Source organism: Brassica napus, chromosome C5, assembly GCF_020379485.1.
Source record: "Brassica napus cultivar Da-Ae chromosome C5, Da-Ae, whole genome shotgun sequence".
Taxonomy (NCBI): domain Eukaryota; kingdom Viridiplantae; phylum Streptophyta; class Magnoliopsida; order Brassicales; family Brassicaceae; genus Brassica; species Brassica napus.
In genome coordinates, this window is record NC_063448.1 from 55,193,285 (window position 1) to 55,211,523 (window position 18,239).

The following is an 18,239-nucleotide window of genomic DNA, read 5'->3' on the forward strand; positions in this document are numbered from 1 at the left end:
GGTCTCCTAAAGCATTTTTCGCCATCCATTTCCATATTGGATCCACTTCCCTTTTCTCACAACAACTACACGACACCACTTTGGAACTTATGCAACAACACATAGAAGAATATAAACATATTGTATTGGAAGTCATTTGTGTGTTTGATAATGTGACCATACTACATTGAGTATAATATAGTCTATTGTTCGCATTTTCTCATACACCACCATTCCGTCATATATGTTTGGTTTAATGGAACCACGTTCTTACTTATTATGTTGTACATGTTATGTATGCATCAACCGTGCAATAATGCTGGATGATTGCTTGCCGGATCTGGAAATTCCATGTTCTAACAACCATTGATGCCCCATGTTATGGTAAGAGGTTGTATCTGCCTGGCATCTGCGACGTCAAGTGCATCCGTTTCCAAAGCTCCATGGCCTGCCGGTGCGGATTCCTCAGACAAGCACCGTCTTATAGTTCAAATACTTTTCTAATTCCCCCTACATGAAGCTTTTCTAGTTTCCATCAGTGGGATAACCTTTTTGTACCCAACCTTATGCATTTCTTTGTCATGCAACACCCAAGCTTTTGTTTATTTTCTTGTCTTTGAAAATACATATCTTTCGTAGATTCCCTATGGTGCAATATCTCTCATACCAAACACTCAATACGTGGAAACTTATTCACCCTCGCATAGAAAAGTGGAACCTAAACAAAATTAGAGGACACCAGTTTGTTTGGCAATGTACCCTTACTACATTGTCGATAGTATAGTTTATTTTTGACGTTTATTCAGAGATGGAGAATTATCTGTTGTTGTAACTGCTACCCCGTTATTCGTAGCTCCGCTGCACTTGTTACTGATACTTCTAATGCTTGCAATTTGCAGCTTACATTCAAACCGGGCAAAAAATTACAGTGCTTTAAATAATTAAGTTTGATGTTAAGTGATAGAAGTGACAGACTATTTTATGTATAGGTTTAGTACAGCAAAATTAAGCACGTGGCTATTACCTTTCGTCGGCTTCCACACGCGCATGCGTTTGCAGGACTATATTCGTCAATTTTAGACGAAATCTGTCACTTCACTAGATATGTAATATAACATGACTATATTGTACATTTTGTCGCCTCTTATGAATATCCCACGAATTCTCTCAATCTAAAACTACATTACCTACGTGGGTTTTAAAAATAAAAGCATTTCCTAAGACAATGGGCCTCACGAAATGATTAATGGGTCTGACTAAATGGGCTTGAATCCGAAACATTAAATTCGTACGAGGGAAAGTCTCGTCTCAGCAACGGTTCATAACAATTTCTTTCAAAATCTCCTTTCGCCTGTGAACTTCGCCGTTGCCGGATGGATCGACCGCCGTCGTATCCTCACTACTAAAACCCTAATCCCAATTTCTTCCACCGAGCTCCTCCTCTAAACTCTAATCCCAATTTCTTCCTCCGACCTCCTCCTCTGCAATCTCCCAAAACACTTACTTCATACCTCCGTCTCCGCCACCGATTCGCGAGCTCTCCGGCACACTCTCCTCTCTACAGTGTCTAATCTCAGAATGTCAACGCACCTTAGACTCCCTCTCGCAAAATCTATCTCTAGACCACTCTTCTCTTCTCCACAAGGACGGTTTCGTTTGATCCAAATCACCTCATGCCACCGGAAGCCTCTCGATCTCACTCCTCTTCTCGGATCATTTAGTAGTTACCGAAACACACTCGACTTACCGTAGCTGAATAACGGCGACGGTAACCTCTGTCTCTCCTTAGATGACGTCACAGACTTCGGGAACAACTTCTTCTACAACGATTGCCCTGGCGTTGTTAACTTATCTGAGCTCAATGGTAAGTAAAACGAGACGTTTTACACTTCCTAGTGTTCTCTCTGTTGAATGCAGCGAGTTTGAAGGTTCTTATGTGTTGGACAGATAACTCTTTAGGGTAGCTGAGCTTGGGTGTTATGACAGCTAGTAGCTACCGATCTTTTATTGATCATGATTGTCTTCCCAGACAACGCTTATCAAATCAGGTTAATACTAAAAACTATAATTGAGTTTGTTTCTTTCAAATTTTCGTACTTTTTGGTCTTACTGCAACACTCTTTCGTAGATTTTTTTCTTTGTATCCTTTTTTTGGCAATTGAATATCATTGGGGAGAATAACAGATTTGTGTAGTGTGAATTTAGTTTGAGAAAACTTGTATGTATTGCCATTGACTAGAACTGATCGGATTGCTGTAAATGTTGATTTGGTTAGTCACATGTCCTCCTCTAAGTTCCTATCTCTCTCTTGAAGAAAAAATCAAACTAGCATCTTCGGAGATTGTTCAGTCATATGACTTTAATTGATTAATGGAGACTTCTGATTTGATTACTTGCTTCCGTGGAATTTTCTTGTCTTTTTCCTTTCTGCTTCCTTCTTGTTATAGATTAACGACAATATGGATTTCGGGTTGTTATTACTTCTTAAATTTTTGTCTTTTTTGCAAGCATAGCTTTTTCTTTTATTATCCAGTGAAGTTGTTTTGTTGTCTTAAAGACATTCTAATTGAAACTACATGTATGTGAGTCTGTAAAGATAAGTAAAATAGCCCAGTCTCAAGATAATAACAGTTCTTGACTTCTTAGAAACTTACAAACGATGGTTGATCCTAAACCTGACTGGGACATCATTTATAGACTTTGTGTTCCCAGTTGTCTTAGTCTACAGCACCTTCCATGAATCTTCCTGATGGTAATTAAAGACTTTGATGGAGTTCTCATACTTTACTTCTATAAGTGGGTTACTACGCTGATAATACATTTGTGTCCATAAAAATCATTTTTTTTTCCATATCGCAGATTGGTTTTTCTGAAAGACATATTTCATCTCTGCTCGTCTGATGGCTCTTTCTGCTTTGCCTCGCCATTGTAAACACCATGTCTTTCCGAGCTTCCACGGGAAAGATGTCCGTAGAGGCTTTCTCAGCTGCTTGCTGAAGGAGTTCAAAGAGAAAGGAATCGACGTCTTCATAGACAATGACTTAGAGAGGAGCAAGTTGATTGGTCCCAAGCTTACAGAAGCTATAAGAGGATCGTTAATTGCAATTCTCTTGATCTCGAGGAACTACGCTTCATCAACATGGTGTCTGAACGAGTTGGTGGAGATCATGAAGTGTAGGGAGGAAGATAAGCAGACGGTGGAGGTGATTTTCTATGAAGTGGATCCATCTGACGTGAAAAAGCAGAAGGGAGATTTCGGAGCTGTCTTTCAGAAAACTTGTGCAGAAAAATCAACGGAGGAAGTTGAGAGATGGAGACAAGCTTTGCAGATTGTGACTCAAATCGCTGGTTACCATACAAGTAACTTGTAAGTCCTTTCGATTTCCACTCGATTGATTAGTCTTAACCTTTCTAATACATCTCAGTGTATATATATATATCTGGTAAACTCTAGCGAGGGAGTGAGATAGGATCAATAGTTATACTTTTCGAGTTAAGTTTGTTTAGATCTGGGGAAGATGATAGAAATTGGGCATTATCAAGTGATTTTTTCATTTTACTGTTGATATATTTTTCATGTATGTGTCACTTATTTCCTGACTATTTGAAAAATGTATTCATCTCTTTTTCTTTCAGTGATGATGATGCAGTCATGATTGAAACAATTGTTACCGATATTTCGAACAAGTTCAACGATTCTACAACATCAAATGATTCCAACAGCTTGGTTGGGATTGGAACTCATACCAAGGAGATAGAGTCATTGTTGTCCTTAGAATCGGATGAAGTCCGGATGGTTGGTATCTGGGGTCCTTCTGGAATTGGTAAGACGACCATCGCCAGAGCTTTATATAAAAAGCTTTCTAGTAAGTTTACACATGCTGCTTGTATTAGTTCGGTGCCCTTTTGATCCAAATCACCTCATGCCACCGGAAGCTCTCGTCCTCCATTCACTTCGTTGCCCAAGCACTCTCGATCTCACTCCTCTTCTCGGATCATTTAGTAGCTACAGAAACACGCTCGAGTTACCGTGTGAGACAGAGCTGAACAACGGCGACGGTGACCTCTGTTTCTCCTTAGATGACGTCACCGACTTCTTCTACAATGATTGCCCTGGCGCTGTTAACTTCTCTGATCTCGATGGTAAAACGCGACGTTTTACACTTCCTACGGTTCTATCTGTGGAATGCAGCGAGCTTGAAGGTTCTTCCGTGTTGGAGAAATCGTTGTTTGTGTGATAAAGAGTGAGATTGGAGGATGGAGAGATTATCCAATTTCTTATTCCTATAGTGTTCTTTGTTCGATTCTTGGTTCAGAAGCGGTTGAAATTAGTGAGTTGAGGGCGTGGATTCTGGTGAATTCAACGAGATACGGTGTTGTAATCGATACATACATGAGTGATCATGTTCTCTTGCTGTTTAGGTTGTCTATGAAAGCTGTTGTTAAGGAAGCTATTGTGTTTATGTTAGAGTCTGATGCTAATGTTGTGGCTGAGGAGCGGATTTTTACCTGCAAAAGCAGAACGTATGAGTGTCCAGTTTTGTTTCGAGTGTTGTCTTGGTTAGCCTCTCGGCCGCCGCAGTAGGGAACCTAGGAAACAGAACTCGTTTGAAGATAAATACAATCCATTAGAAAGAGATTGAAGTTAAAAAGAAGGTTGGTCTCGACTTTGAGACAATCTTGCAGTAAAAGTTTACAAGGAGCATCGTCAGTATCCTCTTTTGTATCCTCTTTTGCATCCTTTACCATGTTTTTTACATTAAAAACAATACTTTGTTTGTATTCAGTTCTTTTTTTATGGAAATACATGAGCATTAGGTCACGTGTGATACAAGAAAGAAAAGTACGGCTACACGGCGGAGCTCCAGAGTAATCAGAAACCACCAGAGGCGAGAACACAAAACTCGGAGATTCCTGTGAACTTCAATCTCACTGATAAGCTCGGGAGATCGCCGCTCTCTGTTCTCAGCGGAAACGCTCTTCCTCTGTTTCCCATTTCAGACGGCGACCTTGATCTCGAATACATCTCTCTGAGTGGCACACGACTGGTTAGTATTCGTTAGATTCCGCCTGTGTTTAAAATAAAAAAAATTTATTGCTCTGTGTGTTTATTTCTATCATTCTCGTTGGAACATTGTTTCGTTGAGTTTTTCTCTATATCATTCTTTATTTCTCAGTTTTGTAATTGAATATCATTGGAGAACACCATATTTGTATATTGTTTCAGAGGCTTTGATGAAAAGTGTCATCATGTTGCATCAATAGTGTCACTGTATCTGTCTCTGAACCTTTGAATTGGATGTGAAACAATCAAATTACCTGTCTTGGGAGATTGTTCAGTCATGACTTTTGCAACTACAGTTTTGAGATATTGATTCTCTTTGCCATGAAACTGCATATCTGTGAAATTAGATAGTGATGGAGACTTTGCTTCCTTGTAATTTGCGTTTCTTTTTCCTTGCTGCCTCCTTTTTTTGAAATAGAGTGACCACAATATTTTATTACTTCTGAAAATTTGTTCTTTTCTTTCCTGCAAACAGAGTATTTTTCTTTTATATCTATCGATTGAAGAAGTTGCATAGTCTTATATAAACTAAGATGTATGGAACTTGAATAACTTAATGTTTCAATTCATCGACCCATATTTCTCAGTCCAGTGTAAGAGACATTTTTATTGAAACTACATGTATGTCAGCGTGTCTGTGAAGATAATAAGCGGCCTAGTCTCACAATAATAAAGGTTCTTGACTTCTTAGAAACTTACAAACGATGGTAGGGCCTAGACATGACTAGGATATCAGCTTTTGTCGTCAACTTTTGGCCTTTTCATCATAGAATGTGTCACCATTTGTTGACTTTGTTTCCCCAATTGTCTTAGTCTATTAAAATTCCATGAATCTTCCTGATGGTAATGAAAGACTTGATTGCGAGTTGTTAAAATCTTTTTATTTCATTCCGCTGATTGTTTTTTTTTGAAATACATTTTCAGATCTGCTCGTCTGATGGCTCTTTCTGCTTTGTCTCGCCAATGTAAACACCATGTCTTTCCTAGCTTCCACGGGCCAGATGTCCGTAGAGGCTTTCTCAGCTACTTACTGAAGGAGTTCAAAGAGAAAGGAATCGACGTCTTCATAGACAATGACATAGAGAGGAGCAAGTTGATTGGTCCCGAGCTCACTGAAGCTATAAGAGGATCGTTAATTGCACTTGTCTTGATCACGAGGAACTACGCTTCATCAGCCTGGTGTCTGAACGAGTTGGTGCAGATCATGAAGTGTTGGGAAGAAGATAAGCAGACCGTGCAGGTGATTTTCTATGAAGTGGATCCATCTGACGTGAAAAATCAGAAGGGAGACTTTGGAGCTGTCTTTCATAAAACTTGTGCAGAGAAATCAACGGATGAAGTTGAGAGATGGAGACAAGCTTTGCAGATTGTGGCTCAAATCGCTGGTTACCATACAAGCAACTAGTAAGTCTTTTCTATTTCCACTTGATTGATTGGTCCTAATCTTTTTAACACATCTCATTGCATATATATCTGGTAAACACTATAGCGAGTAAGTGAGGTAGGATCATTAATTATACTTTTGCGAGTTAAGTTTGTCTAGATCTGGGGCAGAGATATATATGGGGCATTATCATGTGAATTTTATTTGTCCTGTTGATATATTTTTGATGTGCGTGTCATTTATGTCCTGACTAATTAACAGAGGTATTCATCTTTTTTTTTTCTTTAAGTGATGATGATGTGGTCATGATTGAAACAATTGTTACCGATATTTCGAACAAGTTCAATGATTCCACAACATCAAATGATTCCAACAGCTTGGTTGGGATTGGAACTCATATCAAGGAGATAGAGTCATTGTTGTCCTTTGAATCCGATGAAGTCCGGATGGTTGGTATCTGGGGTCCTGCTGGAATTGGTAAGACGACCATCGCCAGAGCTTTATTTAGAGAGTTCTCAAGTAAGTTTACACATGCTGCTTTTATTGAGAGTATCAAAGGAAAGTTTGAGCAAAACTATCGAGACAAGCACGCCTTCATGTTGCATTTACAAGAACAACTTTTGTCTGAGACCTTAAATCAGAAAGATCTTAAAATAGGTCATTTGGGTGTGGCAAAAGCAAGGCTGAAGGACAAGAAAGTGCTTGTCGTTCTTGATGATGTGGATGACTTAAAGCAGCTAGAAGCCATGACTGACAAAACTTGCTGGTTTGGTCCTCAAAGTAGGATTATCATCACCACAAAGGATAAAAAGCTTTTGGTAGCACATGAGATCAACCATATTTACCAAGTGGGTTTTCCATCTACATCTGAAGCTCTTGAAATTCTCTGTTTGTCTGCTTTTCGTCAAAATTCACCGTCAATTGGGTTTGAGGACATGGCCATAGAAGTTACACGGCTTGCCGGTCATCTTCCTTTGGGTCTACGTGTTTTTGGCGCATATCTACGAGGAGTGTCCAGAGATCAGTGGATACATGCATTGCCTAGCCTAAGGATGAGTCTTGATGGGGAGATTGAGAAAGTATTAAGGTTCAGCTATGATGCTTTATCCGAGGAAGTTCAGGAATTGTTTCTTCATATAGCATGTTTTTTCAAAGGTGGGCACATTAATGACGTGGTGGAGTGTCTTGCGGACGGTCTTTTGAACGTCAACCACGGGCTCCAAATGTTGGTGGATAAATGTTTCATATCTTTACAGGAGCGGAGATGGTTGGTGGTGCATAATTTGCTGGAGAAATTGGCCAAAGAAATTGTTCGTAAACAGTCGGTTTCTGATCCTGGGAAACGTCAGTTCTTGGTGGATGCTCAGGACATTTGCGATGTACTCGAGGAAAATGCTGTAAGTTTTGATATAAACTGTATCCAGTCTTTTCTTGCTACTATTTTTCGATCAGTTTTAGCTAATTTAAGTACTCTCAGGGCACTAAATCTGTTCGAGGAATAGATTTTGACTTATCGGAGGTCAGGGAAGACTTAATTATTGACGAGCAAGCCTTTAAAGGGATGTCTAGGCTCCAGTTCTTAAGATTCCGTAGAGGGAGTGTGTATGAAAACACCAAACTTCTCTTACCGCAGGGTCTGAAATTTAGAGCTAGTAAACTTAGATTTCTTGAATGGGATCAGTTTCCACTGACATGTTTTCCTCGTGAGTTTCAACCGCGGTGCCTTGTCAAACTCGTGATGAGGCACAGCAAGCTTGAGAAGCTGTGGGAAGGACCTATTGTAAGTAGTTTTATGTGTGCGTTACAGTTGAATTAAGTTCTTTGCATTTCAAATATATTAACGTGGTTTTGTCTTTTGCCTTAATTTATAATATGAGCAGCCGCTCCCATGTCTGAAGTTGATGGACCTGACTCATTCCTTCTACCTCAAAGAACTTCCGGATCTGTCTAATGTCACTAATCTTGAGGCACTGAATGCTTGTTTTTGCTCAACTATGTCGAAGATCTCGTTCATTGGGAAGTCCACTAGTCTGGAGGAATTGCATCTAGCTGGTTGCTCCAAGTTGATAGTGATCCCCTCTTCCATTGGGAATGCCATTAATTTCATGACGTTGAATGATTGCCGGGCTCTGGTACAACTCCCATCCTCTATTTGGAGCCTCAAGAAGTTAAAGAAGCTGGGAATTGCAGGATGCGCAAAGCTGAACCATTTTGGGTCACAGTTGAGAAGCTTTCCTGATGTTTCGGGAAACATTACAGAATTCGATATTAGTGATACAGCGATGGAAGAATTTCCTTCATCAATCATGGCTTTTTCGTGTCTTCGTAAACTCTCAACAGAGATTGCCGGAAACCTCAAGGTGTTTCCAGATGTTCCTGACACCATCGAAGTATTACAGTTGCACCATACGGGGATAGAAGAAATTCCTCCATCGATTCAGAATCTCTCACGTCTCACTGAACTGAGCATGCCTCTCTGCAAGAAGCTAAAGGTCCTTCCTACCAACGTCAACCTGCAATCTCTCTCTCGACTTGATCTCAGTTCCTGTACACAATTGAGAACGTTTCCAGAGATATCTACAAGCATTAGATATCTTGATCTGAGCAATACTGCTATAGAAGAAGTCCCTTCGTCCGTATGGTCTTGGTCCCATCTTCTTGAATTGAACTTGGAAGATTGCCGCAGCTTTCGGGTGCTCCATAGTTTTCCTGACAACATCGAAGAGTTGGACTTGGACTTGAGCAATACGGTCTCAGGTGGTGATTTACGTATAAACCTCAAAGGGTGCAAGAATCTTGTGTCATTGCCCAACATTCCGTATTTCGTATCACTCCTTGATGCATCTAACTGTGAGTCGCTGGTGAGAATAGATGGCTTCTTTACCAATCCAGAGAGACGTCTCAGCTTTGCTAATTGTTTCAAGCTGAGCGAAGCAGCGAGAGAACTCATCGAGGAATCGGATTACAAGTTTGCGCTCTTACCTGGTGGAGAACTGCCTGCAGACTTTGATCACCGAGCAAGAGAGGGTTTACTAACTGTCAATTTGGATCAGAGCCCTCTTCCTTTATTCTTCAGATTTAGAGCTTGCCTTTTACTGCCTGGCCACTATATAGAAAACAAGCATCCTTTTGGGTATACTTTTGGGCATGATAAGGACGATAAATGGATGGGTAGCAAGAGGCTTTCATGTGACATCTGGTGCGTTCAGAATGGCGTCGATATTGGACATGGATCATGCAAATACCGGCTAACAGCAAGCTTCATTTCACTTAGATCCAAGGAGCATCTGTATTTCTTGAAATCTTCCATTTCACTAAACCTTCCTGAAACAGATGTGAATTTCAGCGAGCTTCATTTTGAGTTCAAGATCTCTGGTAAGAATGTAAAAGACTTTGCGGTACAACTCTTGGAAGACCCTGGTGTTCATGATGAGGTTAGAATGCACGGGGACGTTGAGTTGGTGCCGTCTCACGTACCGGATTCAGCCGGGGGGCGGGTACGGCACGTGTACTCCTTTAAACGTCAACGTCTCGAGTAATGCAGGGACGGCGAGGACTCAAATGGGGACGGATTGGTGAGTTGACGGAGACGTCTCCGAAACGTTTCTAAGCCATATTCTTGTTTTTTTTTTGCTTGATATATGATTAAGAAAGGTTTAGATTAATCATTTACATGTTGAAAGCAATTAAAAATGAGATGATGGAACCATAGAATCAAGTAAAAAAAGCTATGGTAGCCATAGATTAAGTTTCAAATGGTGTGGAGAAGATGAAGGATTGAAGGGTCAATGGATGAAGAGTACAGAGAGCAGAACAGAGTTGGGTGCATTAGAGCTAGGTAGGCATTCTTGTTTAAAATAGACCAGAAAAGCTTTTTGATTTTACTTTTACCTCTTTGGTCTATGGCATTAAGCATGTACATATCAGTGAGACTATCAGTTTGTTTGTATTTTGAAGCATCTACTGTAAGCAAATATTGGTCAAAATGACATGTCACAGCACTATTCATTTGGGAACAAGAATGCATGTTTCTCCACTGATCTGATCCGATTCGGAGTATTGTATTTGATCAGAAGTCGATATTTTTTTTTAACTAATGGGCCTGACGTAAAACTAAATGGGCCTAGTTAGATAGGCTTAACATCCGACACACTAAATGTGCAATAGGGAAACGTCTCGTCTCGTCTTTATCAAATCAGCTTTTGCCTGTAAGCTTCGCCGTCGCCAGATGGATCGACCGCCGTCGTTTCCTCCCTACCAAAACCCCAATCCAAATTTCTTCCACCGAGCTCATCCTCCTCCTCCTCCTCCGCAAAATTCCAACACTTACTCAATCCCTCCATCTCCGCCACCGATTCGCGAGCTCTCCGGCACACTCTCCTCTCCACAGTCTCTATTATCAGAATGTCAACGCACCTTAGACTCCCTCTCGCAAAATCTATCTCTAGACCACTCTTCTCTTCTCCACAAGGACGGTTTCGTTCGTTGCCCTTTTGATCCAAATCACCTCATGCCACCTGAAGCTCTCTTCCTCCATTCACTCTGTTGCCCGAAGCCTCTCGATCTCACTCACCTCCTCGGATCGTTCAGTAGCTACCGAAACACGCTCGACTTACCGTGTGAGCCAGAGCTGAATGGTGATCTCTGTTGCACAACTTCTTCTACAACGATTGCCCTGGCGCTGTTAACTTCTCCGAGCTCGATGGTAAAACGCGACGTTTTACACTTCCTAGTGTTCTTTATGTTGAATGCGGCGAGTTTGAAGGTTCTTCCGTGTGTTGGAGAAATCGTTAGGGCTCTTACCGTCTGATGTTTGTGTGATAAAGAATGAGATTGGAGGATGGAGAGATTATCCAACTTCGTATTCTTACAGTGTTCTTTGTTCGATTCTAGGTTCAGAAGCGGTTGAAATGAGTGAGTTGAGGACATGGATTCTGGTGAATTCGACGAGATACGGTGTTATAATGGATACATACATGAGGGATCATGTTTTCTTGCTGTTTAGGTTGTCTATGAAAGCTGCTGTCAAGGAAGCTAGTGTTTTTATATTAGAGTCTGATGCTAATGCAGTTGGTGGGGAGCGGATTTTGAGCTGCAATAGCAGAACAAGGTTGGTCTGTCTGACTTTGAGACAATCTTGCAGTAAAAGTTGACATGAAGCATCGGCAGTACCTTTACCATGCTTTTACATTAAAAACAATACTATGTTTGTATTCAGTTCTTTACTTATAGAAATACATGAGCATTAGGTAACGTGTGACACAAGAAAGGAAAGTATGTATCTAAGAAACCAAAGACATGACTCTTTTGAAACTCCTGGGACCAAGACGAGTACCAGAGCCATTACTCATCTCAGAAGAACCGTCAATGGCTAACCCTGCACCGCTGAAACACAAGTACCTGTTCACAAAAGATCTCTGTTTCTTCACGGCAGGTGTCTTCCTCTCCAACTCAGAAGAAACCGTCTGAAACGGCGACGTACAAGCCGACGACGGAGCTCCAGAGTAATCAGAAACCACCGGAGGAGAAAACACAAACCTCGGAGACTCCTGAACCACGACTCCTTTCATTAACCCTTCCGTGAACTTCAACCTCACCGATAAGCTCGGGAGATCACCGCTCTCTGTTCTCATCGGAAACGCTCTTCCTCTGTTTCCAACCTCAGACGGCGACCTTGATCTCGAGTACATCTCTCTGAGAGGCAGCACACGACGGTTGTTGTTATCATCTCCGGAGAAACGTCGATTCTCCTCTGTTTCTTCCTTCTTAGCCCACCGCAACAGAAGCTTGAGACGCGCTCCTGTACTGCGTTTGCGTTTCGAATGCGTTGTCATTTCGGTGGAACACTCGCTGATCCCGTCTAAACTCTCTCTGTCTGGACTCATTTCAGCGTTTGAAGCGGTATGATGATCCGTTCTCGCCGCAGTGAACAGAAAAATCTCGGAGTCAGATATCTCAAACGCAGTTCCTGGACTGCCGCAGAATCCGTAACGCTCTTCTCGAAACGGTATAACCTTCTCACAACCGCCGTTTGATCTCCCGCCCGCGGATCTAAGCCGTTTGATCAATAAATCAGAAACCAACGTTCTCGGCGTTTGGCGTTCAAGCAAATCAACGGGAGTCATCCCATCTACATCAGCAACGTTGAGATCAACCCCGGGGACTCTCAGCAGAATCTCAACGACGTCATGTCTAACGGTGTTCAGAACGTCCATCACGGCTAAATGAACCACAGTTCTTCCGTTAGCGTTTCTAACGTTGACAATCTCAGAAAAGTCAACGGAGCAGCTTCCTCCTCCTGAGATTAACTTCTTCAGAAGCTCCATTTGTCTGTCTAACCGCTTAAACCCGGACGCTGCGAAACCAGACACCACCATGTGTAGGCACGTGTCGCCTTCGTTGTTAACAGCTGAGATCAACGGTGGAGATTCGGTTATAAGAGCCTCCATTACAGCCAAGTGACCCTTGTAAGCAGCTATGTGTAAAGCTGTGTTTCCATGGCTGTCTTTAACCTCCATGATCGAATCATACTTCGTTATAAGATAATTCACCACCTACATTATATTCCAAAGTTTAATTCATGTATATGTGAATTAATACGTTAATTTTAAGAATTATTTGATTTTGTTGTTCTTACTTTGATCTGACCTCTGCAAGAAGCAGAGTGCAAGAGAGTAGAGCCATGAGCATCTCTGAGCCCCGAAACGGCGTCGTATTTACCAGATAGTAAGAATTCTTCCAAGATCGCCACGTGTCCGCCTCTCGCAGCACTGTGGACCCCTCTTTTAACCATCTCTTCCTTTACTATTAACTGCCTCTCCGTCAGTTTCCCGCCGTCCGTTTCCTCGACGCCGGCGATATCTGCCGGCAGCAAAGCGAAGTCCAGCACGAGACGAAAAACGTCGCCGTTTCTACCTCTCGCCGCCGCGTAGAGAATATCCGTCACGCCGTACTCTCCTTCCCCGAACACGAGAAGCGGATCTCTCTCGAGAAGCTTCTTGACGAACCCCAAATCTCCGGCGGAGGCGGCGGTGTAGAGCAGCCAGCCTCCGTATCCAGCTCTGATGAGGGAGTTATCTCCGTTTCCTCCGATCTCGCACTCTTCCAACAGCCTCCTCGCGACGCGGGAGCGGTTCAGCGCCACCTGGGAGGAGATATCTCCGTCTCCTCCGTCGTCGTCCCAGACGGTTTCGAGGCGGCGGATGCGGCGGAGGGAGGTGAGTTTGACGAGAAGGTTCGTGTCGTGGTGAAGCAGCTCGATTACGACGTCGTATAGACCGTTAGCCGCGGCGCAGTCGATTGGGGAAGCGTACCACCACTGGTCTCCTGTGCTCTCCCAACGGAGAGGAAATATCGGCGGTGGTGGCATGTCCCTTGCCCCGGTTTAGATAATGAACCCGGTTCTCTTGTAAACCAAAACCAATGGAGGAGTTCAATGAAAACAGAGCATATGTATAGGAAACTTCAAGAAAACAGAGGAAGTAGATTACAAAGAGTTAATATGAATGGTTAGAAATGAATGGAGACTTTTTACGACAGAACACAAAGATATGAAGCAGAAGACTACAAAAAGGAGAAGCCTTGAGGGCTGTGTTGTTGTGGCGAAGACAGAAACTTTTGTATGCTTTCACCAGAAAAAATTATTATTTTTTTTTTGATCAAATCACCAGAAAAAATTATTTAAAAAGTTTATTTTGATCGGCATCGAAAATATATTAGATTCCATTCCCGTGAGTGGACCATATCCTTACGTGTTTTATCTTTTATACCATCATGAAAAGGTTAGTAGTTAGTACAGTATATTCCAAATCATTCTGTAAAAGCTGTTAATTTTTTCCAGAAGAGGAAAAAAGAATTACGTTAAAGCATTTTAAACAGCTGCAAGAATTTTCGTTTCACATTTTTACTACTTATCAGAATCGTCTATTATTATGTTTTTGTTGAATTTTTGTAAGAAAGCGGATAAGAACTATGTAAAAAGGAAACAATAATGGAATGATGTTTCATCTAATTAGGCGCGTCGCTAGTTTGGTTGAAACCAGACGTTGAGGTTTGCTAATTTATGCACAATTAAACGACATGTGAGTGGTAGTTCCTAAACTATTCTAAATTTTGATAAAAACAAGAAAATGCCCACTTGTGGTGGCTTTAAACTTAAGGGCCCTATAATCAATCATACAATAAATGTGCATTATGACTTGTAGTTACCAGCTTAACCATCATTATAAGTTTGAAGAAGACTATTCATTCTTTATTTTAATATATGTAAGAAGAAAAAAAGTCCAAACAAAATGGATATTTTCTTTTGCCTTGGCCTTTGGGTTATTGTAGATCTACCTCTCTGTCGGTGTGGTGACTGTGGAGTGTGGACGCATCTACAAGCACATGTTATGTGTCCCTAAACTCAATGCTTAATTGTATTGGATCCCACTCCCATAATCTCTTGATGTGAATGAGTCCTGGCAAAACTCTGGATCCTGAGACGGTCTTACAATGATCTCAGTCAAAGCAGACAACAAACTAAACTTGCCTAAACTGTGTCTGAATCATTCAACTCCATTAAGTTACAAATTTCACCAAGTCTTATCCATGACCAAAGAACTTGAAATCTACACTAACAATGTGGTTGAACAAAACAGAACAATGAACACTTCTCAGCATTGTAGTAACTAATAATAACCTCACTTTACAGGGGCAGTAAGTTTAACAGTCCTCATCACATGCTCAATCCTCTCAACCGCTTCAAGCATATTCTTCTTCCTAACCTCTTCCAATAGCAACAAACAAGTCCTATGCCTCGGCGCGATATCTTGGCTAATCATCTCCTCAAATAGACAATACGCCCACTCACACATATCAGCTGTACAAAACCTCTGAATCAAAAAAGTATAAGTCGACTCATCCAAGCTCAAATGATGCTTAGTCACCATTTCTTTCAACAACCTCCCAACCTCAACCACATCTCCCCTCTTAAAGCAAGACCTCAGCAAAGGATGATACGTGTGAACATCAGGCTCACAAACCTTCAAACCCTCCATCTCCCTGAGAAGCTCAACGGCCTTAACCTCCTCGTCGTGGTGACAATACATAGCAATCATCGAGTTATAAGTAGATGTGTTAACGGAAGGCATCTCTTCTCTGAAAACCCTCTCAGCTTCTTCCACCCTCCCGGCTCGAGCAAGCGTGTGAATCAAACAGTTATAGAAAAGAGTATCCGCCTCAATACCAGACCGTTTCATCCTCGCAGCTACCCTCAAAGACTCCTCAAACTCTTTCTGCGAATTAAGACAAGACATTATCGTCGTGTAGGTAACAGAGTTCGGAGGAGAATCGTTAGCTTCCATCAAACTCAACATCTCATACACTTTAATAAAGTCACACTGCAAACAATAACATTTTATAATCGTCGTGTAGCTAATCACACAAGGACGGAACCCATAACCTCTCATCTCTTGGATAGTCCAGAGAGCCTCCTCGACTCTATTGGTCTTACACCAACCGTTAATAAAGATATTAAAAGTATGAGAATCAGGCTTAATGTGAGCCTTTAGCTCTAATAAAACAGATCTAGCTCGCTCGACTCTCTTCTCCTTACAGAGAGTATCTAACAGCAAGTTCATAGACTCGGTGTTCTTCTCTAATCCAAACTCGTTTAACCTATCAAACACGTTAACAGCTTCTTCCCACTCACCAGCTCCAGCGAACCTCCTCATGATCTTGGCCACAGTGTTTAACGTCACGGCTTTATCTTCACTCATCTTCTGAACGAACTCCTTCATACGATCCCATTTCTTGGCTTTCCCGAGTATATCCACCGCCAAGTCGTAAGCCTCGGGTGAGTGCTTGTGGTGGTGGGCTTTGCGAGACTCGGCCCATTTCAAGACGCCGAGAGCTGATCTCCAGTCGTCTCTGAACCTGTGGAGGAGCTTGTTGAGTAGAGTGTCTGAGAGGTTTACTCTGTTGCAGAAGGGATCGTTTGAGAGGCGGTGGAAGACTTCGTCTTCGCTGACGACTCTGTCGCCGCCTGCTCGGCCTATGATGACGTTCCATATCTCCGAGGATTCGTCGAGTGGTTCGGGTGATGGCTCTGGAGACGTGGAGAGATTCTTGATGAGGGTAGATGAGGAGAGAGCGATGGAAGGCTTGAGGCGTGAGAAAGTGTTTTTAATGCGGTTTTGAATGAGACGAGACATCTCGGAAAATCTAAAAAAAAAAAAACAGTAGATTTTGTTGTGAAGTGTTGTCTCGGTTTCGGACAATAACGGTGAGAACAGGTATGTGTCGGATTAAGACACGGAAGTTCGAACTCGTACCAGCGAAAGGAAATCGTGAAACTGAAAACCGACGACGGCCGTTTAGCCTAGCCGGAGAGCTTTGACAAAGGGGGTTATAATCACTTAAATGGACCGATGCTATGGCCCATTAAAAGCCCAAATGATATGAAACGTTTGTGTCCCATTTAAATGGGCCGAATTTTATTAGTTACTGGGAAAAAGCTTAACTCGAACCGAACTATGCAAACCGAAGCCAAGAATGTTCCAATTTCATCCGGTTTATATAATTAGACTAATCAGTAAATAATATTTGTTACTGCCTTAGTTGAGAGGTATTGAGTATAGCAAAAACGAACAGTATAATAAGACTAAATAAACGACTTTTTGAGTTTAGACAATTGCCACAGCCGGCCTTGGTGAATGTGTAGTGAAACATTTGCAATACGCCTCTAATTTTTTAAAAAAGAATTACATACGAATAGTCCTCAAAAAAAAAAGTTTAGGCTCTTAAATTTGTAAGAATTTTTTTTTTTATATAAACACAGCCACATGCATCCAAAATTGAGCCGGCACTGATAATTATTTATGTGTTTTCTCAAGATGTAATATAACTGATCAAATGTATATTTAAGAAAAAAAAAGTTTTAAATCACAAGGCGATTAACCTTTTTACATTAGACAATTGGATAATATGATAAGGAACTGGCCGGAAAGATTTACTGTTTAGTTTTGACATCTTGAGACACCTAACTTTTTAGTAATATGGCTACAAGCCTACAACTAGTAAGAAGTAACATTCAGTTAGTCAGCTTTGATTAATTTGTAATTAATTTGCGTGCGTGTATGTATATAATAAATTACACCCTATCAAATATATAAGCTAAAGTAGATATACTTCAGTCGATATACTCTAGTTGTGAAGTATATTATTCCTAGTTGTGAGAGAGAGAGAATGAATGTGTGAAGTATATTATTCCTAGTTGCTTGGGATATAAGCCAGAGAAATGGCACCAAAACTGTGCAAAAACGAGTTGTTAGATGGGAAGATATGCGTGACTGTTCTCTCCACCTCGTCGGCCGAAGTGATGAAGAAGCTTCATGAATCTTCCAGAGAAAAACAACTGGAGAGAGTATCAATATTATGTGTACATCTTCTCAAACGGAACCCTTGTCTGAAAATTCATGCTCTTGAACACAATGTCAGCTTTTCATCCAAAGCATTGCTTATATCTTAAAATTTTTTGATGATGCAGAGAGCTTGAGAATACACTTCTCTACAAGTCTTGGTCTGTCTGTGAAGAGATTATCAAACATTTTTGAAACTGCATTCATAGAGATTAACGAGATGTCTCACGGACTTAAGAGTCGACCACTTGAAAGAGCCTATATTCAATCTTGTCCATGTCCTTGGTGCTCGAAAGTCTTCTGATTCGCTGGACAACATAATCAGATGTGAACTACTTTCACTAACGTCTTAACTTTCCTTTATCTCACAAGGAACACAAAGCATAGGTCATAGTCGTCAAGAAGAGAGGGA

At 41.4% G+C, this 18,239-nt stretch overlaps 4 protein-coding genes and 1 pseudogene across 7 annotated transcripts; 3 read left to right on the forward strand and 2 right to left on the reverse strand.

Annotated features, from left to right (window-relative positions):
- Positions 1 to 227: 227 nt before the first annotated feature.
- Positions 228 to 4,564, forward strand: LOC125587362 (annotated as a pseudogene).
- LOC106429790 (disease resistance-like protein DSC2) lies at positions 4,552 to 11,681 on the forward strand. Of its 3 annotated transcripts, XR_007323965.1 has the most exons (6): positions 4,634 to 5,027; positions 5,969 to 6,448; positions 6,718 to 7,825; positions 7,906 to 8,208; positions 8,309 to 11,133; positions 11,322 to 11,681. XR_007323965.1 is itself a non-coding variant. In XM_048758599.1 (5 exons), the coding sequence occupies exons 2-5, from the start codon at positions 5,982 to 5,984 to the stop codon at positions 9,965 to 9,967; spliced, it is 3,537 nt and encodes a 1,178-aa protein (XP_048614556.1). In that variant the 5' UTR covers positions 4,552 to 5,027; positions 5,969 to 5,981; the 3' UTR covers positions 9,968 to 11,681. The 3 variants fall into 3 exon arrangements, 2 of the variants coding, with proteins under 2 accessions (XP_048614556.1, XP_048614555.1); XM_048758599.1 differs by having other exon boundaries at positions 4,552 to 5,027; positions 8,309 to 11,681; XM_048758598.1 differs by lacking the exon at positions 4,634 to 5,027 and having other exon boundaries at positions 5,897 to 6,448; positions 8,309 to 11,681.
- On the forward strand, positions 10,585 to 11,581 carry LOC125587363 (U11/U12 small nuclear ribonucleoprotein 48 kDa protein-like). The gene is made up of 2 exons (XM_048757629.1): positions 10,585 to 11,193; positions 11,255 to 11,581. Exons 1-2 carry the CDS (start codon positions 10,585 to 10,587, stop codon positions 11,579 to 11,581), a joined length of 936 nt encoding a protein of 311 aa, XP_048613586.1.
- Positions 11,578 to 14,377, reverse strand: LOC106349630 (E3 ubiquitin-protein ligase MIB2-like). Of its 2 annotated transcripts, XM_048758601.1 has the most exons (3): positions 13,066 to 14,159; positions 12,117 to 12,982; positions 11,578 to 12,077 (listed from the first exon to the last, which is right to left on the reverse strand). In XM_048758601.1, the coding sequence occupies exons 1-3, from the start codon at positions 13,795 to 13,797 to the stop codon at positions 11,711 to 11,713; spliced, it is 1,965 nt and encodes a 654-aa protein (XP_048614558.1). In that variant the 5' UTR covers positions 13,798 to 14,159; the 3' UTR covers positions 11,578 to 11,710. The 2 variants fall into 2 exon arrangements, with proteins under 2 accessions (XP_048614558.1, XP_048614557.1); XM_048758600.1 differs by having other exon boundaries at positions 11,578 to 12,982; positions 13,066 to 14,377.
- A 577-nt stretch (positions 14,378 to 14,954) lies between these two features.
- LOC111213506 (pentatricopeptide repeat-containing protein At3g04130, mitochondrial-like) lies at positions 14,955 to 17,355 on the reverse strand. The gene has a single exon (XM_048758602.1). The coding sequence runs from the start codon at positions 16,619 to 16,621 to the stop codon at positions 15,110 to 15,112; it is 1,512 nt and encodes a 503-aa protein (XP_048614559.1). The 5' UTR covers positions 16,622 to 17,355; the 3' UTR covers positions 14,955 to 15,109.
- Between the last annotated feature and the right edge of the window lie 884 nt (positions 17,356 to 18,239).